At 39.7% G+C, this 27708-nt stretch overlaps 1 protein-coding gene across 2 annotated transcripts in view; it reads left to right on the top strand.

Moving 5' to 3' along the window:
- LOC117677318 (complement factor H) overlaps nucleotides 1-27708 on the top strand; it is a 76885-nt gene that overhangs the window by 5510 nt on the left and 43667 nt on the right. For both annotated transcript variants that reach the window (XM_087890078.1, XM_087890077.1), the window contains exons 2-7: nucleotides 7960-8151; nucleotides 9870-9975; nucleotides 14473-14549; nucleotides 17944-18138; nucleotides 19504-19674; nucleotides 22808-22981. In XM_087890078.1, the coding sequence (XP_087746204.1) occupies nucleotides 7960-8151; nucleotides 9870-9975; nucleotides 14473-14549; nucleotides 17944-18138; nucleotides 19504-19674; nucleotides 22808-22981 (915 nt within the window). The remainder of the gene's footprint in view (nucleotides 1-7959; nucleotides 8152-9869; nucleotides 9976-14472; nucleotides 14550-17943; nucleotides 18139-19503; nucleotides 19675-22807; nucleotides 22982-27708) is intronic.

Genomic DNA, 27708 nt, shown 5'->3' with positions numbered 1-27708 from the left:
TGTGCCATCAGGCTTGGGAATCCCATACAGCAGGCAAAAATGGCCTTCCCCATCCCCCCAGAGGCCCTCCGGAGTCCGGAAACAGCCCGTTTCCCGACTTCCGTTTTTTGCTCTCCCCAAGTTCCAGAGACTTTCTTGGAGACTGGGGAGGGCGAAAACGGCCCTCTCCACACTTCTGAAAGCCCTCTGGAGGCTAGAAACAGCCCATTTCTCGACTTCCGGTAGGACCAGAAGGCCCAAAAATCAGCTGGCTGGCTCACACATGTGCGCTGGAGCTGAGCTAGGGCAATGTTCGCATGCCCACAGATATGGCTCCATGTGCTACCTGTGGCACATGTGCCATAGGTTCGCCATCATGGCCATAGAGGTTTGGAGCCTGTAAAAGGGCTATATTGTTCACACAGGCTGCTGGCTGGTCTTCTCTCGCATTTTATGTTTCTGGTTAATTTGTTTTAATTGTTTTTATTTTGTTTTTATTTGTTTTTTATGGTTTTAACGTGAGCTGCCCAAACTCATGATTCTGACATGGCTGGCTATATAAATTGAAGAAAATAAATAAATAAACAAAAATGATCCAATATAATACATGAAATATGAATTCTCCAGAACTTTTAACAAGGAAAGAAATAAGGAAGGCAAAACTCAGTTGATAATAGCCATCGTCAATGTTCAAGTTCTTCAGACTGAATCATTTGTTAATAATTATAATCACTGACACAATTAATTGTGTAAGACTGAAGGAAAAGGTTGTTCCTCCAGTTATGAAAAGACAAAGACCATTAGCTCCTCTTATTCATCTTTCCTTTGTTCTGCCCCAGTTACGGACCCCAAAGAACGCAGCACACAGAAAGTCCTTTCAAACCTTAGTTTACTAAATAAACCAGTCTTTTATAACAATGGCTGTTAATTAATTGCATTAACAGCCGCCAAGAATTCAAAGAATAATAACTGAAAGCTTACTATGGTTGGCAGAGTGCCCAGAAGCAATTTGCAGGAAGCTGATAAGATAAGCAAGACAAGACACGAAGGTATGTGAACGAAGTTGTTTCCTACAAATTGCTTCAGTTGGCGTTCCTCCTTAAATAGGCTAAGGAAGTGGCCAATTAGCCCCAAACCTTACTCTCAAGAAGACCGCCTCCTGAGGAGCCACTCCTGCCTTTTGGCAGCTCTGCACACCCGTGCATCGAGAAGAGGCTCCTCCTCTTTGTCCTCTTCACTTAAGGGAGCTTCTGGAGGTTCTGAAGGCCCTGGCTGAATCCCCGCCTCTGGCACCACATCTTCTCTAGCCTCCTCATTGTCCGACTCGAGTGCCAGCTGCACAGGCTGCTGGCGCAGCACCACACCAGCCTCCTCGCTGTTTGAATCAGCTACTAGTTGTACAGGCCACATACGGGCCACAACAGAAAGGCACACAAAATGATGGTTCAAATTTTGAATGATTTCTAAAGAAATTGACACACTAATCCATGTTAGGGGAACGCGGTGGCTCAGTGGCTAAGATGCTGAGCTTGTTGATCAAAAGGTTGGCAGTTCAGCGGTTCGAATCCCTAGTGCTGCGTAACGGGTGAGCTCCCGTTACTTGTCCCAGCTTCTGCCAACCTAGCAGTTTGAAAGCCCGTAAAAAATGCAAGTAGAAAAATAGGGACCACCTTTGGTGGGAAGGTAACAGCGTTCCATGCACCTTTGGTGTTTAATCATGCTGGCCACATGACCATGGAGACTTCTTCGGACAGCACTGGCTCTTCGGCTTTGAAACGGAGATGAGCACTGCCCCCTAGAGTCGGGAACGACTAGCACATATGTGCGAGGGGAACCTTTACCTTTACCTTAATCCATGTTATAGGTGGATTCTTTTATGATGGTTTAGGTATTTGTGGATTACAGTCCAATCCACTTTGAATTATAGTCCATAAACATTTTTACTGCAATGAAACTTGTAGTCATTCACTTTGAATGGCCTTTTGGCATTTGGCCTCTCTCTGGTCAATCACGATATGTTTTTACTATGTAACAGCACCCTCTAGTGACCAAATCATTGCTTAATCTTATAGGTTACTTAAAAACATAAGAATCTTTTCTCAGGGATGGTCTTCAGATTATTGCTGTAGTTTGGATAGATAAGTCACATGTAACAGTTGTGAAGGGCAACATTTTATGTGTCTAATTTGTCTAATTACTCCCATTAAAACTGGAGCATTTTGTCTGCAATATTCTACTACAAAGTTCCTTTGAAGTAATTTTTTCTTTTATATTTCAGACTAGAAGTATATAGAATTGTTCGTTAAATGTTTTAATCAATTGAATTGTTGCAATATTTAACTATATGTGGTGGAACAGTTGGGCATCAGAATGAAAATATTAGTCACAATTTGACATGAATCAATAATTGAGAATAGAAATATTTCACAGCAACACATGACTTACCTGAAATACTGTCTGGTGGCTCAGTGGCTAGGATGCTGAGCTTGTCAATCGAAAGGTCGGCAGTTCAGCGGTTCAAATCCCTAGTGCTGCATAATGGGGTGAGCTCCTGTTATTTGTCCCAGCTTCTGCCAACCTAGCAGTTCGAAAGTACATAAAAATGCAAGTAGAAAAATAGGGACCACCTTTGGTGGGAAGTTAAAAGCATTATGTGCGCCTTTGGCATTTAGTCATGCTGGCCACATGACCACATCCACATCCGTGGACCACATGACCACGGAGACAGCGCTGGCTCTTTGGCTTTGAAATGGAGATGAGCACCGTCCCCTAGAGTCGGGAACGACTAGCACATATGTGTGACCTTTACCTTTACCTTTATATGACATATTCTAGGTGTGATGTGATGTGGTGATGGAGGAATGCAATCAAACATCATTGTAGTTGCCAATTTAAAAAAATAGATAACAGTAGGAGGCATCAGGTTAGAAACCAGAAAACGTTTGCGTTTGGCAAAAAGCTTTGGGCCAGTCATGCTTTCTCAGCTCTGGGAAGGAGGCAAATTATTCCTGAAATCTTGCCAAGAAAACTGCAGGCCTTAGTTCAGGAAGTTGCCAGGAGTCAGCACTGATGAAGGTGGTATGGAGCAGGGGTGGGTTGTAAATTTTTTTACTACCGGTTCTGTGAGCGTGGTTTGTTTGGTGGGCGTGGTTTGGTGGTCATGTGACAGGGTGGGTGTGGCTTGGTGGCCATGTGACAGGGTAGGCGTGGCCAACTTGATGTCACTCACATCAAAGGTTAGGGTTAGGGTGCCTGGCCTCTGCTTGCCTCAAAGGTCTCAACGAGATACAATTTTCCTGTCTATTTATTTACCACTATTGAACATATACTATTTAATACTATGTATATATGCCATTTGTGTAAATGCATATTACATAGTATAGTGCATATAGGCACACAAAAAGATACATTATCTACTATATATACTGTATGTGTATGTACACACCCACACCCACACACACACACCTCTTCTAAAACTATACACATTCAACTTCACTTACTACATTTGGAAAAACACACCCAGAGTCCACTTTCTGTCACACATGTAACTATAACTTCTGTACATTTAGAACATTACACACACCTTCAGATGTTCTTCCGTAGCCTGCACATGACTGTTAGAGCCAGGAGAGATCATGGATAGAGTAAAATGTGGTGAAACTCACTTAACAACACTCTTGCTTAGCAACCAAAATTATGGACTCAATTCTGGTCATAAATCAAGGACTATCTCTGCCTTCCTCTGCATGGTAGCCTTGTCCTAGTAAACTCCTTCTCCTTTCTGGCAATTTTCCTCTCTGTTAAAAGCACCAAAATAATCCAGATGATGTAAGGTTTCCTGCTGGAGCATGGGGTTGGACTAGATTGCCTCAAAGGTCCCTCCCAGCCCTAGATTGCTGTCCTGTTTCAAAGCGTATTCTGAAGCCACGTCTAGTGCCAGGGTTTGTGGTCCTTCCTTCCTCTTCTCTCTCTCTCTCTCTCTCTTCCCCCCCATCTTCTTCTTTCTTTCTGTCTTCTTTCTTTCTCTCTTTCTCTCTCTCCCTTCCTCTTTCTTTCTTTCTTTCTTTCTTTCTTTCTTTCTTTCTTTCTTTCTTTCTTTCTTTCTTTCTTTCTTTCTTTCTTTTTCTTTCTTTCTTTCTTTCTTTCTCTTTGTCTCTCTTTTTTCTCTCTCCCTCTTTCCTTCTTTCTCTTTCTTTCTTTGTCTCTTTGTCTCTTTTTCTATTTCTCTCACTCTCTCTCTCTCCCTCCCTCCCTCCCTTCCTCCTGAAATGTCAGCAAAACCCACCATTTTGCTCCTAAAGTGGTCTAGGGCAGGGGTCTCCAACCTTGGCAACTTTTAGTCTTGGGGACTTCAACTCCCAGAGTTCCTCAGCTGGCAAAGCTGGCTCGCTGTCTCACGTCGCTTCTCAGCCTGAGCAACAAAGCCCCCCCCTCCAGACCTTTGGTCTCCGCAGCCTGTCAGGAGAAGGAAGAACAGGCAGGAGGGCACTGTCCAGCCAGGTCAAGTGCAGGACCAAGTATTAAAGGAGGAACCATCTGTGCTTGGAAGAGGATCGCAAGAGGGGGGGGACCAAATCCCATCCCACCCAGCTTCCCTTTTACCTTTCTTTAACGCACCCTGCTTCCCTCCCCAAACCTTGGGAGGTGGCGTTCTCTGCGCTGCAAAGCCCTCGAGGTGGCTGCAGGAGGGGGAAAAGGAAAAAAAAGCCTTGGCCTCTGAAGCCTCTCAAAGGAGGCTTCCATGTGTGTGTGTTTGACGGCGCTGAAGTGAGCCATGCGATCGGCTCCTTGCCTTCTGCTGCCACTGCCACTTCTGCCTCTTCCTTCTCTGAAGGAAGAGAAGTCGGAGAGGAAAAGATAGTTGCTTTGCCGAGTGTTTCGCCGCATTTCCAGTGAGGGCGGCTGACTTGGGATGGAAACGTGGAGAACTGCTCGGCAAAGCAATTGCCTTTTCCTTTCCAACTTCTGTTGGCAGAGAGAAGGAAGAGGCAGAGGTGGCGGCAGCAGCGGCAGCCAAAGGCAAGAGGATGATCGCAGCCAGCGTGGTTACCAGCGGACTCCCTTCATGTGGCTCACTTCAGCACTGCCAAACACACACACCCACACAAGCCTCCTTCAAGAGGCTACAGAGGCCAAGGCTTTTTCCCCCCTTTTCCCCCTCCTGCAGCCGCTTCGAGGGCTTTGCGGCCCGGAGAACGCCACCTCCGGAGGTTTGGGGAGAGAAGTGGGGCGCATTAAAGAAAGGTAAAAGGGAAGCGGGGTCGGGGTGGGTGGCAAGCTGGCCATGGGGACACCGGGAAGGCAGCGTGGAAGGAAGGCAAGCATGGCAGGGCTTCAGGAAGGGAGTAAGCTGCCATGCATGTCTGCCTTCCATGTGGCCTTCCGCTTGCCTGACTTCGCAAGCTAGCTGTGTGAATGCCGGGAAGGCAGCGTGGAAGGCAGGCAAGCATGGCAGGGCTTTGGGGAAGGGAGTAAGCTGCTAGCTCTCTTCCCCACAACTGGGTGGCCTTGCCACGCTTGCCTGCCTTCCCAGCAGTCCCCGGGGTCATTTTAAAATCTGTGCATGTCAGATTAAATCTATTTATAGTAAATAGCATCAACAAATACATCCCAGAGAAAATTAGTAAAGAAAATATTTATTTGATTATACATGTAATAACAGCTGCAAGGATTGTTTTTGCACAAAATTGGAAAGCAGAGAAAATACCTCTGGAAGGAGAAGTAATTAAAAAATTTTTTAGACTGTGCAGAAATGAATAGATTAACTTTGATAATTAAAGAAAGAGAGGATTCAGAATATTTTAAGATACGGGATCAATTTTACCATTGGTTAGTAAAGAGATATAGATAAGCAAACTAATAGTTATGTAAGAAAATGGTATAATTAGAATATTGTACTTTTGGAGAAATGTTGTAATAGACAAAGTGAAAATGAAGACAGAAGAAACAACAAAAAGACGAAGTCATGGAGAAAACACCGAGATGTCACATGGAAGGAATGACTGATGTATTAAATGTTTGTTTGTGTATAAAATTTAAAAAAAAAATTCAAAAAAAACAAAAAACAAATATGGACCAGCTTAAATCTGCCTTCCAATTGTGCATTAGCTAGAGAATCCAGAAGGGTAATTTTAAGCTAGTCGTTCTGTCTAGTCATTCTCTGTCAACCTAGGAAGAAAGCAATGGCAAACCATCTCTGAAAATGTCATCAAGAAAATTGCACGTTTTCTCCATGTAATTGCCAGACATACCCAAAACTGTTCTTTTAATTTTAATTTGTTTCCTGGCAACTGTGGACCTATTTCAGGACATTGAAAGCCTCATGCATACTAATGGTCACATTTTAAAGTCACATGCAATATGATTTGACAGTGGAGAATATTGTCATCAATCTTTTACCCTGCATAGATCACTCTTTGATTGCCTTTGAGATAGTCCAAAGGCAATCGAAGAGTGATCTATGCACTCTTCGTGAGGTGAGTGAGGTAGTCCAGGTCAGGAAACTAACTCCACCAATTTGACTGGATCTTTATTGGTATAGGCCAGTGATGGCTAACCTTTTCCGGACCGAATGCCCAAAGCGTGCACTCGTGCCCAAACCCCCAAAATGCAATGTGCATGCAGCCCCTGTGCATGTGCCCCACCCCCGTGCATGCGGCCCCTGCATGTGCCCAGTGCATGTGTACCCCCTGCAAGCGCCCCGCCCCCTGTGCATGCTGTCACCCAGCGCATGCCCCGCCCCCTGTGTATTCATGGCAGAGACCCGAACACAAGCTGGCCGGCGGGAGGCATGCATGCATGCACAGCGGAGCTGAACTGGGGCGACGGCTCGTGTGCCATCAGAGAGGGTGCTGCATGCCATCTCTGGCACACGTGCCATAGGTTCACCATCACGGATATAATCTTTGAAGTCTAGCTTCAATGTTTGTTATTACAGCCAGGTTATTACAGCCAGGTGCTGCTGCTCATCACACTGTGCACAACTACTATAATGGCCAAAACCATTTACACTCCTTATCTCACTGATGCAGCCATGGCTTCTCTCACAACATGGCCAAGGCCTCCATTCATGTGCTTCCTGGGCCTCCATTTACATTCCACCCGAGACTTCTGCTCATGCCCCTCCCAAGGCCCTTCTTTCATACCGGCATAGCATCAGAGGGGTAAAAATCACAATCATTAATTGTTAAGACAACTAGGAGATTGGTCTCTTTACACAATTGTAAAGGCCTAGGCACAGAACCACCCCATTAGGGCCTCATGAGAGGCCAAGAATGTTGCAGAGTAGAATGTTTCTACTATGGCAGAAAAAGCTTGCCTTCTGGGTCCAACTAGAATTTCTTAGCCGATGGCTCCCAGAATATACTAGCCTGCCAGGTCAGATCAGATGGATAAAAGTGACCAGGAAGAGATCTTCATCCAAGTAACTCAGTTCCAAGTCATAAAAACGATTTTAAAGGTGATAGCCAGCACATTGAATTGCACCTCGAAGAACATCAGCCACCATTGCAGTTCACAAAGTAGTGGTGTTACATGCACCAAGTAACCAACACCATTTACCACCCAGGCTGCCTTATTCTGCCCCAGCTGAAGTGCTTTTCAAGAGCAGCTCCATGTGGAAAGCACTGCAGTAGTCCAGATAGGAAAGTACAAAAGCACGACTGACAGTGAGCAGGTCCTCCTGGTCCAATAATATCCTCTCAGAAACGTATTTGGTTCCCACGCTGATAATATTTGAGAAGTGTTTAAAAACCTTTGGGACTAAACACATTTCGTTTGGTTTAGTTTTCTGCTTTTTAGAATAAACTGTTCTGGAGTTAAATGGCCTCTAGATCTCATATCTGAATACAATATAAATAAAATATCTACCAAACTGGGGGGAAAAGCTGAAATTAAAAGTAAAATATTTTTTAAAAGCTATGGAACAAGATTTGACAGCTAGGTTTTGCTAAATGCTGTTTCTTTTTCATTGGCATTTAGCTGAAAATGCATGTGGACCACCTGCTAGAAGGGAACGTGAACAACCTATGGAAGAATTGACTGCAGAGACATATGAACATGGACACATAATATCATATAAATGCCGCCCTGGATATGCTAAAGCTTGGCCTATTAAACTTCAATGTAATGATGGAGTCTGGCAACGATTGCCACCTACTAAGAACTGCACAGGTAAGAAATAAAATAATGTTTTGCAAAAACCTGTGAAGAAGGATACTGAAATGTTGAAAAAGTATTTTTTACCATTTCCGATTAGTATTTTTGATTATAAGCCATCAAGCTGATGTTGGCTCTTAGTGGTCATGTAGATAGATTTTTTTCCTGGACAATCTGTCCCCAACTTGTCTCAGGTTTCCAAAAGTGAAGTCATCATTGCTGTAACTGTGTCCATTCACTTTACTGCCAGGGTTTGAAATGGACTCCTAACATTAGAACCACCATTAAAAAGGTACAACAAAAAATGTTCTTCCTGTGTCAACTCAAAAGGTTCACACTGCCCCAGAAGTTATTGATACAGTAATACAGAGGAATTACTGACTCTATCATTTGTACTTCTATAACTGTCTGGTTTGGTACAACAACCAAACAGGACAGGTACAGACTCAAATGAATAGTTGGGACTGCAGAAAAAACAATTGCAACCAGCCTGCCTTTCATAGAATACCAGTATATTGAGCAGAGCAGAAAGAAGGCTGAGAAAATAGCTACAGACCTCTCACATCAACTCCTCCCCTCAGGATGTCATTATAGGGCATTGCATGCCAAAATAACTAGACACAGGAACAGTTTTTTCCCTCATGGCATCACTCTGCTGAATACCTTATTCTCACAGGACTGTCATATATCTAAGTATATTTACCTATATTGTATGTCTGTAGTATTATTATCCTTCTCATCTTCTTTAATATTTCCTCTTATTGGTAGTATTATGATGATTATTACTCTGTTGCTTTGCGCATACATAGAGCTTTTGCACCGGAGATAAATTCTATTCTATTCTATTCTATTCTATTCTATTCTATTCTATTCTATTCTATTCTATTCTATTCTATTCTATTCTATTCTTCTACTTTCCCCAATATTACAAACTTCTTCAGAAAGCTAGGTCTTTGCATATGTTCAAAGTAGGATTCACCCAACTACTAGAGCAGGGAGGCAATGAATATTGCGGGTCCCAACCCCTAAGAAGGTACACCTGGTGGGATTCAGAAGAAGGGCTTTTTCTATGATGACTCCATCCTTTTGGAAAAGAAATTAGACTAGCCCCCACTTTGACACTCTTTCCCTGAACATTTGGTTTTGCCAGATGGCCTGGGAAAACCAGAGTGGAATGACCCATCAAATGGCTAATTTGACTGTGTGTTGTCACTGGGATGGATAGGACTGTTATTGTTTTTTTGCTTTTTTTATTTTATTTTCTATGCTGTGCTTTTATTGCTTTTAAGCCACCTAGAGTCACTGTGAGCAAGTAGGTGGCTGTATAAATTTTCTAAATAAATAAATAGTCTGTTTCCCTTTATATTGTGTTTTTACTTGATACTGAGTGCCATGAATTACATTATTATAATTAAAAATAGAAGTTGCCTTTCAGACTGAATGCCAGAAGGATTTCCATGAGTAAAAACTTTGAATTTGCCATGTAATGTCTTAATGAAAGGCATTTCATATAATTACATATCATTCAGAATATCAGAATGTACACAGCAATGAGGTGAAGCAGGAGTGCAGGAATTCTGAAAATAGTAAGACCAGGTTTAGTTCATAATAACAATGAGATAGGAAATGTGAAATAGGCAAGGGGAGATTCAAGCTCTGGGCAGTCTAAGGGCTTCCCAAATGCTAATTTTCTTGTTATATTGTATTGTATTACATTTTATTTTAATTTTCAGGAAAATCTTGTGGCAGTCCTGGAGATTCTGATTTTGCCAGTTTTGAACTTACCCAGGGAGAGGATTTTACTTTTGGTGCCCGTGTTGTTTATAAGTGTCATGAAGGGTAATGTTTTTATAATTGTTTTTCCCTGTTCTAATTATTCATTATATACAACCTGTGTATTAAGGAAAACAAAAGCTCTGTCTTCCAAAATGATAATGCATTTATATTGTATTCTAATGTGGGAGTTTGTAATATATCCCTATAGAATCCTCTCTTGCCTGCATGTAGATCTTGATATGTGGCTAGTCTACAAGAGAAAAAGGAAGCCAAAGAGAGATAATGGGGGGGGGGGACCAGTTCATGTCATTCAAACACACAGATAGATGCACAGTTTGGTGTAGTGATAAAGATGTTGGCTTAGAAACTAAGAGACTCTGAATTCTAGGTTTCCTTTTGGGGAACATAGTAGGCAGGAATATTTGATATGTTTGATACTTTGAGTCATATTTCAAAGGAATATTTATACTGACGTTGGAAGTGTTGAATAGAAAGTTTAGAGAAGAAAAAGAGATAAAAGGAATGAAAATTAGAAAGGAAGAATTTAAATTACAAGCCTTTGCTGATGACCTGGTTTTTATTGTTGAAGAACCATTACTATCAATAAATAAATTGATAGAAAAAATAGGTGAATTTGGGGAGGTTGCTGGTTTGAAAATTAATAAAGAGAAGATGAAGTTAATGACTAAAAATATGTTAAAAAAACAAAAAGAAGAATTGAGGGAGATCTCCAAGATGCAGGTCACAAATAAGGTAAAATACTTGGGGATTCAATTAACAGCAAGATGTAGTTCTCTTAAAGAAAATAATTATAATAAGATTAAGATAGGACAGGATCTGGTGAAATGGAGAAACTTGCAGTTATCTTTGATTGGTAGAATTGCAACTATTAAGATGAATATTTTACCTAGAATCTTGTATTTTTTTCAGACAATTCCTGTAAAGCTGGGTAAGGAATTTTTTGCAGATTTAAATAAAATGGTTTTGAAATATGTTTGGCAGGGAAAGAAGGCAAGGATAAAACTCAAACTGAATATTTGATATGTTTGATACTTTGAGTCATATTTCAAAGGAAAGATAAACACACACACATGCACATGAACATACATACACACATGTATATATGCATACATATATATATACACTTTAAGATTGGGGCAAGAAGAGAGTTTGATGTAATGTAATCTATAGCTCTTGTCTGGCCATCAAGAGGGTAGACACTGATTTAAGAAACATCTCAACATTAGCAGAAGTCCATCCTTTCCATCTTTAGGCATTCAGTGGGATTCTAGATCTATTCAAGTAAAAATTATGGACTTGTTCTTGTTAGGGAGTAAAAAGCCAACACCTAAATAAATATCATATTGTTTTTTTTAAAAAAATGCTTGTGCTTATACAAGTACAAGCAACTGAAATATGAGAGTGCTGTCCTCAACCCTGATAGACAAGTCATCTAATTCCACTCATTCCTTTATTTTATATATGAAATCCTTATTTATTCAGATGCAATTATTCTCAGGAAATATAATACTGAATGTGTGATCCTCAAATGTCATGGATTTTTTTAGCTATAATCCTCCTGAAGTGTATTGGAACACTTCACTCTTGGAATCATAAAAGTGGAAGAGGCTCAGTGAACAAATACCAATTAAAACATTCATCTACAATATATAGCTGCCTAGACTTCACTTAAATAACTACAATGAAGAAGAGTGCACCAGTTCTATGAATAAATGGTTTTACTGTCAAACCAATTTGAAGAAGTGTTTTTTTCCCCTTAAGATCAAGTTGCAATCTTTTCCGTATTGTACCTTAAAAGCATTATTCTGTGTTATGTTGATTATTTCTGATGTATGGCAGTGTTACCCTTTTTCATAGACATGTTGGGTTTTGCTGTACTGGATTGGGTGATCAAGCACTTTTTCATAAAATTGTGCAGATATCCATTTTATTAGAAGATGGATAGATGGCCTGCTTTCTTTTTCTCATGTTCTGCATTACTGCAGAATATTTGTGCTCATCTGAATAATGTATACAGCTGGAGTATACAATGTATATAGTATACAGTATACAATGTATACAGATGAGTATACAGCTCCTCTTACGGGAGATTGGGTTATTATTTTAGTAGTGGAACACTTGGTTAGTGTGGTTGGTTTTTGATAGACTTGTGTTTCTAATTTGCTGCCATTTCTTCTGCTAATGAGGACATCAAGGAAATTAAGTGTGTTTCTTCCATTGTGGATTTAATTTCTTTGAAGATGATGTTGAATATTTCATGCGTCTTCACTAGTTGTTCCTTTTATGTTATGAGGAAAGTGTCATCTACATGCCAGATGCCTTATTTTTGGTTGTATGTGTTGTAGCTATAGCCTCTAGACACTGCATTACAGTCTCTGCTATGAGTCTAGAGAATGAAGATTCCATGGCTGTACCTCTGATTTGTTGGTATATTTGTCCATCAAAATGAAATAAGGTACTGGCAGAAATTGATGAGGTTCATGATTCTGGGAATTTCATTCTTAGTGTATTTAGTTGGGTCAAGTGTGTTGTGGAGTATTGCTGTCATGGATTATTTCTATGGGTCTATGAATATAAAGAGTGCTGTGACATCTAATGAAACCATAATCTCATCTTCTCTTATTATGTCTTTGATTTTTCTGACAGCACTGTAGTTAAGAGAATATTTGCTTCTCTCTCAGATGTCCAAGCTTTTTGTAAGGCTATGTTGTATGTTGAGATAATCTCCCTGATAATGAGATAGTGGATAAAGAACTATGTCATGTTTGTGTGTTTAGGAGGATCCATAGAAGTTTGGCTTGGTGGAACTTGGAAAATAGAAAGTTAAAAACAGCAAGGGCTGAAAAATACAGTGTTATGCTAGGGAGGCCATTAATTTTATTGTCAAAAATCCAATGTAGAAAATAATAAAATAAATATTTTTCCTGGGGAGCAGCAGTTTGAATTTGAGGACATCTGATAGATTATAAATCTTTAAGGAGATTTACATCCTTTGCCATAAGCTAACCATAATAACATCACATTGACAAACTATAACTTTCAGTTTTCACTGTATTTTATATCAAAGTTTTACTGCTTTCTTAGTAATATCTTCACTTTCTTTTATGCCACATGCCTTTTTTTTACAATATTGGGATTTCTGCATTTCAAATTTATAACTCAAAGCAGCTCAATTTGTTTTTCAAAGTGACCTTATTTTTCATTATTGACTAAAATGTTTATAAGCTGTATTTGTGCAATGACATACTGAAAAGAAATTCTGCACTTTTTTTACTTTTGAATTTGTGTGAGAAACCCGAATATCATAGCCATATAAGTGAAAATAGACAACAATATTATTGTTGTCTATTTTTTATTTTGCTTTCTTCTCCCGTATTTTAGTGATATAAACATCTGACTGTGCTGGTTTCTTGGTGACTGAACGTAGAATTACCCCACTTGTTTCATCTGAATTTGTTTTATTGCATATTGGTTTTCTCTGGAATATAATATGTATTTTTGTAAGAGACATAATTTTGCAGTGTTGCTACACAATGTTATTATACTCTTAAATTTTATCTCTCTCTTCATTAAATATTTGGACCACATGAGGGCACTCCTATACAAGGGATAATTAATTGAAAGTTTCATTTATACTTTTTGAGCATTTGTACTTTTCACTGTACTACATATGTACATGTTTGTATTTGTCTGAGAAATCCAAATAAGACATTTAGTCTGGTTAAAACAGACTGCAATTTTAATACATTTTAGATTTATATAAGATATGCTATATCTTGTATTTTATAAAATATTGTAATTGTAATATCAATAACGTATATCTTTTAGCTGCTGATTTTCATTTAATATACCTCTTACTACAAGAGAGAGCTCTAATATAGAGAATGCTTCCTGGGATTTTCATTCCAAACCTTTAAAATACTTTATTACAGTGAGATACTAGTACTGAGTTGTTTTTTTAAAAAATCTGAAATTTTGTTCCAGTACTTCTTAAAATATGGAACTTTTTCCCATGGGATACAATATTTCCTTTATATCAGGGCTCACCAACCTTACAGACCTTAAGGACCACTAAATTCATAATTTTAAATCCCGCAGATCACTAATATGAATCCAGCATGCTTTCTCCCTCCCTCACCCCCTCTCTCTCCCCTACTCTGTCTTTCCCTCTCATCTTTCTCTCTCTCTCTCTCCCCTCTTCTCTTGTTTTTTTTTTTTAAACTTGAATATCAAACTCTATTTTGGAAATACAATAGTGTATATCCAGAAGTGGTTTTGAATTTGGTGATATTTTCAAAACTTTTGGAATGGAAAATAAATTTAAAAGTTGGGGAGAATGAGTTTCTCATCTTTTTCTAACTCTGGGAATAAATACCAAACTTGTTTCAGGTAAACTCTTCTACATTTCCAAGAACGATCAGTAATAATTAAAATAATGCCTCTTCTCAGTATGTTCTAAATTATTATAAAATATGCCTTGATATATAATCCTTTTGCAGTATTAGTGTGTTTAGTTCACTATTTTTTTTTAATTATTAGGTATAAGATGCTCAGCCAACATAATTACCGTGATTGTCGAGCAAATGGATGGACCAATGAGGTTCCTCATTGTGAAAGTAAGTAGGCTCTCAACATTATTAGGGATCAGAGTAGTAAAAATGACTTCAATTCCCACAAACTGCCATGGTTATCAAGCAATATCATTTCTGACTTTAGTTGTGAGTTTCAAAACCATTCAGTTTCTCTTATTGATTCCCACTGAAATGAACTCTTCACCTAAATTTTTGTAAATCAAATTTTTTTAATAATTTCTGCTACTATCTGTTTCTTCTAAACAAGTTACATATTGTTTCAATCTTTTCAAATAATGAAATGAATTTGTTTTCTGAAGTGGGAGAGTTTGCTTCATTATATTTCATGTTAGGCATTTAAAGTCTATATGCCAAAATCTAGAAAAAGTCAATACTTGTAGTCTTAGCGTGGTGCCTCTTCCTTAGTTTCTTGTCATGTCTGTTGCATAGTTTCTTCTGTCACTTCCTTGCCTGTTGTCCATGTTTTCTTTAAATGTTTCTAAGAAATCTCATGATACTAAAACTGAGTTAGTCAGAACCTCTTGTAGGAGATGACTGGGCTGAGCCCAAGGGAGGGCTAAAACACATCATATGTCATGAGACCCTGCACACCCATAAAAGATCTAAGTCCAACCCACCTTGAATGCCTCTCTTATCTCCCACATATTTCTCTTAACAGTCAGTTGGGCAGATTCTTGTAGAGATCTTAAGCTTTCATTTGAGCTGCCTCATCTCCTGAATTCTCGGGCGCTTGATACCTCTACTGTTTAAAATTAAAAATCTCTCCTTCCAATTTGTCTCAACAAAATGATATCTTTTTATGCTTTAGCTTTTCAGTCAAAAATATCCCCCCCCTCCTTAGGTAGTATTCTGATTGGAACTTATTTATATATATCTGTGTTGACCTTCAACCTGGTATTAAAATGCTTCTGGAGAGCTTAATCTCTTGTTTTCCTCCTAATAAAGTACATAAGAAAATCCCCTGATGCATTTCTTAACTTTGCATAATGCATACTGATCCCGTATACATTATCTGTCTCTGCTTGCATATCATCTCCATCCTATTACAGAAATTTTGTAAAGATTGGACAACCTACTCTTGTTCTGGGGTCTTTTGAAACCACTCTGAATCTCAGGCATAATTCTTTTCCTTCTTTAATTCCAATAGTGCCAAGATTGTGTAAATCTTTTTTCCATCTTTCTGTTTATTATTTCTGCTTTGTTTTCTTTCTTTCTTTCTTTTATTTGTTTCACCTCTCCAGTCAACTGTCCTAGAGATTCTTCAAGGTTTTTTTTAATCTCTTCTTTCACTTCCTCCTTCATATTTACAAATCTTTCTCCCAATCTTCCTTAAAATGTAGCCATGTCTCTTTTAACAGATTCAGATAAATTCTTCTCCAACTTTTCAATTATTTTTTTTAATCTTTGGAGTGATCATCTTTTTCTTGGGTGCTCTAACAATCCCCTCCTTCCTTTTCCAAGTTTGCTGATTTTCCAGTAGTATCCATTTCATTTATTTGTAATCCAGAAAGAGAAAATGAGCCAAGTACAAAAGTAAAAGGGAGGTTTCTTTCTCTCTCCCCCCCCGCTTTGCTTTTTCTGTATTACCTTAAGCCTTTAGTCCCTTCTGACACTTTGAAGTTCTAAAGACACATGTTCTGTTTTAAGATTCCTTCAGCTCATTATTTTGAAAAGTCTACCAATTGTCTCTTCACTAAAACTCTAAACAATCTGTATTCCCACTAAGATATGTATTTCTTAAATAATTTGAAAACTTCTGTATAAAAGTAATATTTCAAATTTCACTGTCCTTTTTATCCATTTAAAGCTTATTTAGAACAAACTCCTGTCAAGTTTTCTGCAATTGATTTTAAATTTTTAAAATCGTTATTTTATTTGTATCTTTAATCCAGAATGAAGGCTCACTCACACTCACCAAGTAGTTAATTGTTCTGCTATTCCAAAAAAACATTTTTCCCTTTAATTAAAAATAATTTTGATACAAATGTGCTTAAGGAAGTGAAGTTTTAAGTAAACCAATGTCCTTAAAGGCTCCACTGGGGATCTGACCTCTTTGACTTTCCTGAGTCTTCCTGCCACTCAGATTTACAAATCAGCTGCAAGGTCCTTAAAGTCCAGCTGTTACCTCACATGGAAGAGCGTTCCAGAGCACAGTGAGAAGTCTCTTGGTCTTTCCTTATTCAAGGAGGTTCTGGTGGCTCAGGCTTGTCATCCAAATTGTCAGCCTTCCTCATATTATCTCCACTCCTTCAGAGACATCCTAGTCTATCATTGTTATTACTTGGAAGTCTCATGCATTCTTAAATTGTAAATTGTACTGAGATAGGTCTGCTTATAGTCTTTCCTTAAAACATTAGTTTATATATGAACTTTCTTCTAGAAGATTCAGAATCCTTTATCACCTGTGCAACAGCCACTTTCTGGATTACCACAATTAAAATAAGCATAAATGGTTATAGATATAACCTCTTACCTTTTATTCATTACTTCAGATTTAATACGTTACCCATCTTGTTTTAGACAATATATATTTTAACTTCCTAGATTGTAATATTTTAGATGTATACTTGCACAGATAATTAAAACACATAGACAGATATTTAAAAATTAAAATGTAGTACGTTACATTTTTATTTGTCGTTTTATTTTTGTTTCACTAATATTTGTCTCGTCTATTTGATTTTTATTTTTGCATTGTATTTTTTTTTCAAATTTTACCGGTCATTGACCAAACACACAGTATTACTATTTGGTTAGTTTCATTTCATTTACCATGATTTGGAAATTGAAGTTAGTTATTTTTTTTTTAATGAAATCTCATTTTTGGCTCCTTTTCAATTTGCAATTCAAGATCTTCTAAAAGTACCATTACCAGCTAGGTATTTTAAAGCCCTGCATAGCATGGCTCAAGTCTACTTGAGAACCCATCTCACCCTGATGGGACTGGCCCATCCCCTTTTTGTGCATTTTTCTTTAAAATGTCTCAGTATTAGGGTTGGGTATATGAGTGACATAAATTATTTCTTTGCTGATGTCTTTATTGGTTAAATATATTCTACATAAACATTGTTACTATTTCTGCAATAATAATACACTTCATGGTAATCTATCTCCCATTATTTGCTCAATTACCCAATGTGATAGAGTAGAAGATTTCTATGCTGATTGAGAATATGTCCACTTATCTATTTTTAATAGATTTGTATTTTCTAATGATCACAGTAAGATTGGTGAAATGACTTTGTTTTTGTTTCATTAAAAAAAAAACATTAATTTTGCCATTTTGCTAGAAACTATACTGTGCACATCACCAGATTGTAAAATATTTATGATTGGTCATTTCCCTCCTTGCTTCCTTTTTTCTAAGTCTGAAACATTTCTTAATTAGCTTTATATCACAATATTACTTTATTTGCAGTCAACAAATGTCCTCCAATAGCACCAGCAGGAAATGTGAGGATTATTCAGGGTGCAAAATCTCAAATGAATGAAGATTTTTCATCTGGTGATCTAGTAATATTTGGATGTATTGGAAAGCTCAAAATAAAAGGAGCTAATAAAATTACTTGTACAGCTGATGGCACTTGGAGTGCACCTGTTCCAGAATGTATAGGTGAGTGAGGGGGAAGTTAAGTGAACTCTGAGTTGATTATTACACTCCTTTGTCATGGTTGGATCACTCTTTGATTGGCTTGGAGTTCTATGGGCTGTTCCCCACTACAGAAAGACTGGACCAATTTGGTCTGCCTCAGACAACTGATAAACCCCAATTGGTTCTAAATGGAACTTTCTAAGTGAAACGGGAGAAGAGAGATCTAGAGTACCATTGGAGGACAACAAGAAATGAAGCCAAGTGAGTGTGAGTTACTAAGACCTATCTCATGGTTGTAAGAGCAGTGAAGTGTCCATAGTATTCTGTTCTTATTGCACTTAGTTGGTGGTTTTGTTCAAGGCAACCCAGATACGCCTTAGGAGGATTGTGAGGAATATGCTAGGCATATGTTGGATAAATTGTTTGGATTCACGCTATACTGCATTCTAACCTTGAGGGAAGCCCCATGGAATTAATTGAGACTTAGTCTAGTTTCATTGTCTGGGAGGAGTTTAAAACCTATTAATCCTGACCATTAGTTTGGCCATCAGTATAATACATCCATGTATTATACATACATCCATGTATTATACATGCATCCATGTTCTTCCTGGTAGGCTAAGACCTCCTATCAGGTGAGACATGGTTGGGTTCTGGTTCCAAGTAAATTCCTACTTGGGAAAGAAGATGGTCCTTCACTTAAGGAGCCAGCAGTGTACTCTTTTCTCAAGAAGCCACTATTAGCTGGACAAATATTGTCTCATATTGTCCCAACCTACCCTTCCTGGGGAAGGTTATTAAGAACAAGCAATTGCTTCAAAGAACTGTGGAGGAAGTTCTGGACTTTTCCAGTCAGATTTCAGACCTGAGTACAGAATTAAAATGGAATTGATCATACCTGTGGTGAGAATAGGATGCAGCCATCCTTTCTCTCCTTGGTATTTTATTGGCTTTTAATCGGGATAACTTCTGGGCTGGCTTCAAAGATTGGATTGGGGAGCACTGTGTTGTACTAGTTCTTCTCCTTCCTCTGGGAGAGTTTTAGTCAGCATTCATGGAAGGAGAAGTCTAGTCCGCAGATACTGCTTTGCAGTGCTCAGCCCCCTCCCCACTTCTGTTTAATATTAACATGAAGAAACTGGTTGAGACTGAAGGCATTTCATTTGATTGTGAAATAGTAGATTTATTATTATTCATCCCAATGAGTATGAAAAAGACCACTTATTCAACCTGATTCTACCTGAATCATATTAGGATGAAAAATGAGATTAAAATTAGAAAAATATCTCTTTCTTCTTTAATCTTTTTACTAATACAGCATTTTTTAATTCAAGTGAATAAACATAATATTAATGAAAAAAACCTCTTATTTGTATTTTATATTAGAAATAACTTGCCAGGCAGACTATATTGAAAATGGAAACGTATTATCTCCAAAGATCACTTATAAGGAAGGTGAGAGAATACGATTCTCCTGTAATGAAGGATACTCACATGTTGACAGACAAGATGCCTTATGTACTGAGACTGGATGGGGTACAAAGCTTCAATGTGAAGGTCTGTATGTGATTCTAATGGTCATGGTTGTTTTGAAATCTTACACACATTTTAGTCTTCTTGCTGTGCATGCCTAAAATTGCAGCTCCAATCAATCTGACCTGGTTAAAAACCTTGTGGTAAAATAGGGAAAGAAGTATTTGTATGTCTTTATTTGATTTCATTTTTATCAGACATACGGAGAACAAGAATAAGAAGCATTGTCTTAGAAGACTCATCCTTCCTTTTTTTAACAAGTAAAAGAAAATATTGCCTCAATTTTCGTCTAGATATATGGATTATTTACATCATACTGAATTGATTTCCTAAACTAGCTATGATTAGTTTTAAAGGGATAACTGAAAAAGAGCCACTAAGTTTATAATTTCAACATTTTAATAATCCTTGATTAATTAAAAACTCAGGATTCATGGCTTCCTGGAATTTGTGGAGTCAAATGGCATATTATACTTCCTTTAATCTTAATTAATCAGACTTAGAAATGTCTTTCTTCAAAGAAGGACTTTATTCTTCTGAAGATCATCTGAGGCAAACATTTACTTCGGTCTGCAATCTATCATAGTAATATGACTCAGCAATAAATATGGGGCCAAATAGAAATGAATGTTTCATGTAGCATTTCTTTGACAGAGGAACATAATTCATCAAGACTGTTTGTGTCTAAGGCACAAAGTATAGAAAAAGTAATTGTTTCTTTTAGGGAAATTTGGGTGATAGTCCCACAAGGGGGCAACTCAATCTATTTTGAAGATATGTGCAAAGGGCAGAATTGATCCACAAATCAGTTGGCAATCTTTGTCTCAGACTGAAATCACGTTATGACTTCAGCATTGGTGGTTCTTACATTTGGGCACTAATTTCACTCTCTTTTTCCCCCTTAAGTGTTGTAAAATCACATTACAATTTTACAATATATTAATTTTTACAATATATTAATTTTACATTCATGGTAGATTTTAGGAGAAACCCTCCTATACTACCACCTCTTTCAATACTAGACAACACAGTATCAACAGTAGAGTCCTTCAAGTTTCTAGGTTCTATCATATCTCAAGATTTAAAAGGGACACCTAACATCAAAAACATCATCAAAAAAGCACAACAAAGATTGTTCTTTCTGCACCTACTCAGGAAGCTCAAACTGCCCAAAGAGCTGCTGATTCAGTTCTACAGAGGAATTATTGAGTCTGTCATCTGCACCTCTATAACTGTCTGGTTTGGCTCTGCAATCAAACAACACAGACACAAACTTTAACGGATAATTGGAACTGCAGAAAAAACAATTGCTACCAACCTGCCTTTCATTAAGGACCTGTATACTGCATGAGTCAAAAAGAGGGCTGTGAAAATATCTACAGACCCCTCGCATCCTGGACATAAATTGTTTCAACTTCTACCCTCAAAACGATACTATAGGGCACACTAGAACAACTAGACACAAGGACAGTTTTTCCCCAAATGCCATCACTCTGCTAAACAACTAATTCCCACAACACTTTCAAATTATCTACTAAGACTGTATTACTATTATTCTTCTCATCCTTCCTAGTACCTATCTCTTCCCACTCTTACTATAAGCATGTTGCTTGTATCTTTATGATTTATATTGTTTTATTGTTTCCTAGTATGATTTGATTGCTTATTAGTATCCTATGACTATCTTATGTTAGTATCTTATGATTCTTGATGAATATATTTCTATTCTATTCTATTCTATTCTATTCTATTCTATTCTATTCTATTCTATTCTATTCTATTCTATTCTATTCTATTCTATTCTATTCTATTCTATTCTATTCTATTCTATTCTGTTAAGCAACAAAGTGAGAACAGAGCATCAGCTTTAGGGCAAGGATCCCCAGTGAGGTCCATATTAATTTATCAGTGGTCGATAAATGGCTGGATAAATAACTGGTCGATAAATGATGAATCAAAAGTTGGAATTTAGATTGCCAGGAGAAATATCAACAACCTCAGATATGCAGATGATACCACTCTAATGGCAGAAAGTGAAGAGGAACTAAAGAGCGTCTTGATGCGGGTGAAGAAGGAGAGTACAAAAGTTGGCTTGAAACTCAACATCAAGAAAACTAAGATCATGACATCCGGCCCTCTCAATTCCTGGCAAAGAGATGGGAAAGCAATGGAGGTAGTGACAGATTTTATTTTCCTGGGCTCCAAGATCACTGAAGATGGGGACTGCAGCCAAGAAATTAAAAGATGGTTGCTCCTGGGGAGGAAAGCTATGGCAAATATAGATAGCAGACTAAAAAGCAGAGACATCACCCTGCCAACAAAAGTGTGTATAGTCAAGGCCATGGTTTTCCCAGTTGCAATGTATGGCTGTGAAAGTTGGACCATAAGAAAGACTGAGCACCAAAGAATTGAAGCCTTTGAACTATGGTGCTGGAGAAGACTCCTGCGAGTCCCTTGGACTGCAAGGTGATCAAACCAGTCAGTCCTAGTGGAGATCAACCCTGACTGCTCTTTAGAAGGCCAGATCCTCAAGATGAAACTCAAATACTTTGACCACCTAATGGGAAAGAAGGACACGCTGGAGAAGAGCCTAATGCTGGGAAATATTGAGGGCAAAAGAAGAAGGGGACAACAGAGAACGTGGTGGCTGGATGGAATCACTGAAGCAGTAGGCGTGAGCTTAAATGGACTCCAGAGGATGGTAGAGAACAGGAAGGCCTGGAGGAACGTTGTCCATGGGGTTGTGATGGGTCAGACACGACTTCGCAACTTACAACAACAAAATGATGAAAAGTCATTTGCAATCAACTAATCTTTCTTCACCTATTGAGAATTTCTCAAGGACCTGGAGCAGATAAATGTTCTTGTTGGTTAAAGATAGACCACCTATTTTTATTACTGTTGGACAGTATTACTTGGTCTGTTGTGTGGATGTTTGGGTGGTTTAGGGGTGGGGAATTGTGGTGGGTGGGGTGTGTTTGGGGATTATTATGTGTGTTGGACCTGGTCTTTGGGTGTTAAGTGAATTTCATTTTATGGGTATACTGTGTATACACATACAATGACAATAAAGTTATTTATTTATTTATTTATTTATTTATTCATTCATTCATTCATTCATTCATTCATTCATTCATTCATTCATATTCCTCCATAGAAATTAAGTGTTTCCCTCCAGAAGTGACGAATGGCTACCTTCAATATAGACGAGATCACTATATGTACAATGATGAAATTGAAACAATATGTAATGAAGGGTTTGTCTTTGGAAGCCCCGGAAAGGTTTCCAAATGCACTGCAACTGGTTGGCATCCTCCTCCTGTCTGTAAACGTAAGTAACTTTTTCTATGAAGTTTCTTTCTAGGGCAGAACTTGCTTCATTGTTTATAAATAATATTCTTATAGTTATGCTAGATGCAGTGAGATAATTATGGTGGGAGGAGAATAGTTTATTATAGATACCGGTAGTTACAGCATGATTTCTGTAATTTTTTCATTAAACAATCCTACAGTTTTGTATAATAATCATAAAATTGTTCCACAATAAAATAAGGAAAAACAAGATAAAAATGGAAAAATAGCATGATGCTACAGTATAGAAAACTTGCACCATGCTATCACTTATCAGTAATTAACCACTAACCAGTAACTAACCACTAACCAGTACACCAGCCACGACTCCAGGGGAGGGGCGGAGGAGTGGCGGTAGTTATTAAGGAAAGTCTTAGGCCTAGGGAGGTCACTGTTCCTCAGGTTGGCGGGTGTGAATTCCTCCTTTTGAAATGGGACCCTGGAGTTCAGTCTGGGCTGTTGATCACGTACCTCTCCCCCAGCTGCGTGGCCTCAGCCCTGCCCGCACTACTAGATGTCTTAGCCGAATTGATGGTGGAACTCCCCAACCTTTTGGTTGTGGGAGATTTCAATCTGCCATCGGCCGGTGAGTCATCTGAGTTGGTGCGGGAGTTCATGACCTCCATGATGGCCATGGACCTGACTCAGATTGTACAGGACCCAACTCATATTGGAGGACACACACTCGACCTTATTTTTCTCTCTGGACAGTGGATAAATGATCGTGGGGAGGGGACTCTATCTATTGACCCTCTGTCATGGACCGATCATTCCCTCCTTAGACTCGACTTTGCCTCTGCCATCCCCCGTCGCAGGGGTGTGGAACCAGTAAGATGGTTCCGCCCCAGGCACCTGATGGAACCCGAAAGCTTCCTGATGGAGCTTGGGTCATTTCCTGCCTCCTTAGCCCACGATTCATCTGAGACCCTTGTCGCGACCTGGGAACAGGCTGCGGTGGGAGCCCTGGATCGAATCGCGCCTTTGCGGCCTCTGATCCGATGCAGATCCCGGGCGGCTCCTTGGTTTACTGCGGAGCTCAGGGAAATGAAGCGTCGGAAAAGACGCCTGGAGGGTGGTTGGAGATCCTCCCAATCCGAGTCCGACCGAACACAACTAAGAACCCATATTATGTCTTATCTTGTGGCGATGGAAGTAGCGAAACGTAAGTATTTCGCCACTCTCATTGCATCTGCAGAAAATCGCCAGCAGCCATGTTTAGAGTGACCCGCTCCCTCCTTAATCAGGGAGCGAGGGAGGACCCCTTACAGGGCCGTGCTGAGGACTTTGCACAGTTTCTGCAAGATAAAATCACTCAGATTCGGACCGGGTTGGACTCCGACTGGACAGAGTCCGTTGAGGTGACAGGGCCTAGTCTCGGTGGAGACATCTGGGTTGAGTTTGAGCCTGTTTCATTGGATGACGTGGACAGGATTATGGGTAGGCTGGGGTCTTCCACATGTTTACTGGACCCTTGTCCCTCCTGGCTTGTTTCGGCAGCCAGGGAGGTGACTGGAGACTGGATCCAGGCTATTGTCAATGCTTCACTAAAGGAAGGGGTCTTTCCTGCTGCGCTTAAAGAGGCGTTAAGAAGCCTAACCTGGATCCTGACGTACTTAACAACTACCGTCCAGTCTCCAACCTTCGCTTTTTAGCGAAGGTTGTTGAGTCCGTGGTGGCACAGCAATTCCCTCAATTCCTGGAGGAAACTGACTACCTGGATCCTTACCAATCTGGTTTCAGGCGTGGCCATAGCACGGAAATGGCATTGGTCGCCCTAGTAAATGATCTCTGGCGGGCCAGGGATGGGGGTTGCTCCTCTATCCTGGTCCTTCTTGACCTCTCAGCGGCGTTCGATACCATCGACCATGGTATCCTGCTGCAGCGGCTCAGGGGGATAGGGTTAGGAGGCACTGTTTTACAGTGGTTCTCCTCCTATCTCTCGGGCTGTCTGCAGTCTGTTTGGGTGGGGGGTCAGGGATCCTCCCAGAGGCCTCTCACTTGTGGGGTGCCTCAGGGCTCAGTTCTCTCTCCTCTGCTCTTTAATATCTATATGAAACCGCTGGGTGAGATCATCCGTGGTTTTGGGGTGAGGTATCATCAATATGCTGATGATATCCAGCTTTACATCTCCACCCCTGACCACCCTAGGGATGCCCTTTCCGTGATGTCCCACTGCCTGGAAGCGGTGCGGGTTTGGATGGGGAGGAACAGGCTGAGACTCAACCCTTCCAAGACTGAGTGGCTGTGGATGCCGGCATCCCGGGATCTGGAGGTTCCATCCTTAATGATCGGAGGTGAAACCCTTGCTCCCTCCGATAGGGTCCGCAACTTGGGTGTCCTCCTGGATTCTCGGCTGTCTTTAGATGACCATCTGACGGCCGTAACCAGGGGGGCCTTCGCACAAGTCCGTCTTGTGCGCCAGTTGCGCCCGTTCCTAGACCGGGATGCCCTCGCCATGGTCACTCACGCCCTTGTTACCTCTAGGTTGGACTACTGTAACACCCTCTACATGGGGCTGCCCTTGGGACGTGTCCGTAGGCTTCAGCTAGTCCAAAATGCAGCCGCGCGGGTAGTTACGGGGGCGTCTAGATACTCCCGTGTAACACCTCTCCTGCGTGAGCTGCACTGGCTACCGGTGGCACTCCGGATACGTTTCAAGGTGCTGGTGCTCACCTATAAAGCCCTTCATGGCTTAGGCCCGGGGTACTTGCAGGACCATCTCCAGCCATTCTCCCATCGTCCTGTGTGCTCTCACAGAGTCGGCCTCCTCAGGGTGCCGTCGGCCAAACAATGTCAGCTGACGACCCCCAGGGGGAGGGCGTTCTCTGTGGGAGCCCCGACCCTCTGGAATGGATTGCCCACTGAGCTCAGGACAGCCCCCGACCTTCTTTCCTTCCATCGCGAGCTGAAGACGTGGCTCTTCCGCCAATTAAACTGATCCATTTGGGGGTACACTGGTATAATTTTAAATCATTTTTTAATTGGGTTACTGATTTTAATTTGGTATTGTGATTTGTATTGATGTTGTCATTTTGTAAGCCGCCTTGAGTCCCTAGGGAGAAAGGCGGCATATAAATTGCAATAAATAAATAAATAAATAATTCATAAGCCATCTGAAAACTGTAGGGACTCAACTGAATTTTCAGGGGCCTGATTAATTAATGTCCATCCAAAAATCACCTATTTGACAAACTCTGGAAGGAAGAAAGGTGATCGTTGAAGCTCCTAGCCATTTTCCTGCCTAGCAATCTACCAATGGTGCTACTTTGGAACAAAGATTTATTAGTCTTAGTCTAGAAGAAATGCTCAGGTCTCTCTCATTCCAGCTTGCAAGGGAATGCTGTCACAAAGTGGCAAGTGTACTTTGAAGTAGGCTGTGGAGTGTGCTAAACAACAATGCAGTAGGAAAACTAGGTTATTTCCATGGGATATTCCTCTATAAGATGATAAGGAGGGCCAGAGAGGTCAAAGTATCTGCCACATTACCTGTTCACCCCAGGTGAAATTCTTACACTTTTCAGTGATAGGATGACCCTGGGCCATACAGGAGTTGGTGGATCAGGTATTCATGAAACTGCCCTTTTCAGGTACATAAGCAGCCCGATGCCAGGTCTGTTGTATACTTGACAAAACAAAGTGTAGTCCGAAAAAAATTCCTTCTATAGTTGGTTAGGTGGCCTAAATTGGAAAGGCTGTGGAAGATAGCTAATACAATGTTTCCCTGAAAATAAGACCCTGTCTTATATTTTTTTGAACCCTGAAATAAGCACTTGGCCTTATTGCCATGCACTCAAAAGCCCAATTGGGCTTATTATCAGGGGATGTCTTATTTTGGGAAAACATGGTAGTATCCAGGGAAAAACAAAGATTCCTTGTGTAGTGAAGCATCACAGAGAGACTGCACAGCACATCAAAATTGGGTTTTGATAGGGGTTTTAAAATGATCTTAGTTGGATGTCTTAAATTTGGCCGAATGATTTAATTATTTTAATAAGCTTTTAATTTTTGTTGTACATTGTTTTTATCATGGCTGTTCACCGCCCTGAGTCCTCCGGGAGAAGGGCGGTATACAAATATAATAAACTAACTAACTAACTTGAAGTACTAGAAGAAATCAGAAAATATCATTTTGATACAGAGTGAGAAATGACGGCAGAGCTGATTCTTGCAATGGGACAGGGACAGGTTGGGGACAATGCTGTGTATTCATACCCTCAATGAACTATTGAGGCCTCTTTGCTTCAAGAGAAACAGAAAATGTTGATGAGTCTATAGGATCACATGCAGTGAAATTTGCTAGCACCTGAGCAGACCTACTTTTTTCATGGCACATGAACAGAATGATTGCAACAAGTGAAATAAAATCATAAATTGAGGAACTTAACTTTGATTAAATGAGGAATGGAAGGAATAGTACTGAAATGGCAGAACAGAAGGCCTAAACTCCAAAAAAGTTTGTACAGAAGTGGCTGAAGGAATGAAATGAATAGTTTTAAAGAAGGAAAGGAAAAGACAGTAAAAGTTAAAACTGTCTCAATCTAGAAAAATGGAAACACAAGGGTCTTATGTCCTGGCTTGTTTACAAATACTTGAGAAACACAGTGAGTATAGTTCAGGCCCTATAAAGGTTGTCAAAAGTCACAAACTATCTAAACACTCTTAAAATTATGTGTTGTCCAAACACAGTCAATAATGACTTATCCAAAA

This window comes from Pantherophis guttatus, chromosome 3, assembly GCF_059756535.1.
Source record: "Pantherophis guttatus breed Tessera chromosome 3, ASM5975653v1, whole genome shotgun sequence".
In the NCBI taxonomy this organism is placed as follows: Eukaryota; Metazoa; Chordata; class Lepidosauria; order Squamata; family Colubridae; genus Pantherophis; species Pantherophis guttatus.
Note: the sequence above shows the minus strand (reverse complement) of the source record. Positions and strands in the feature narration are given on the sequence as shown.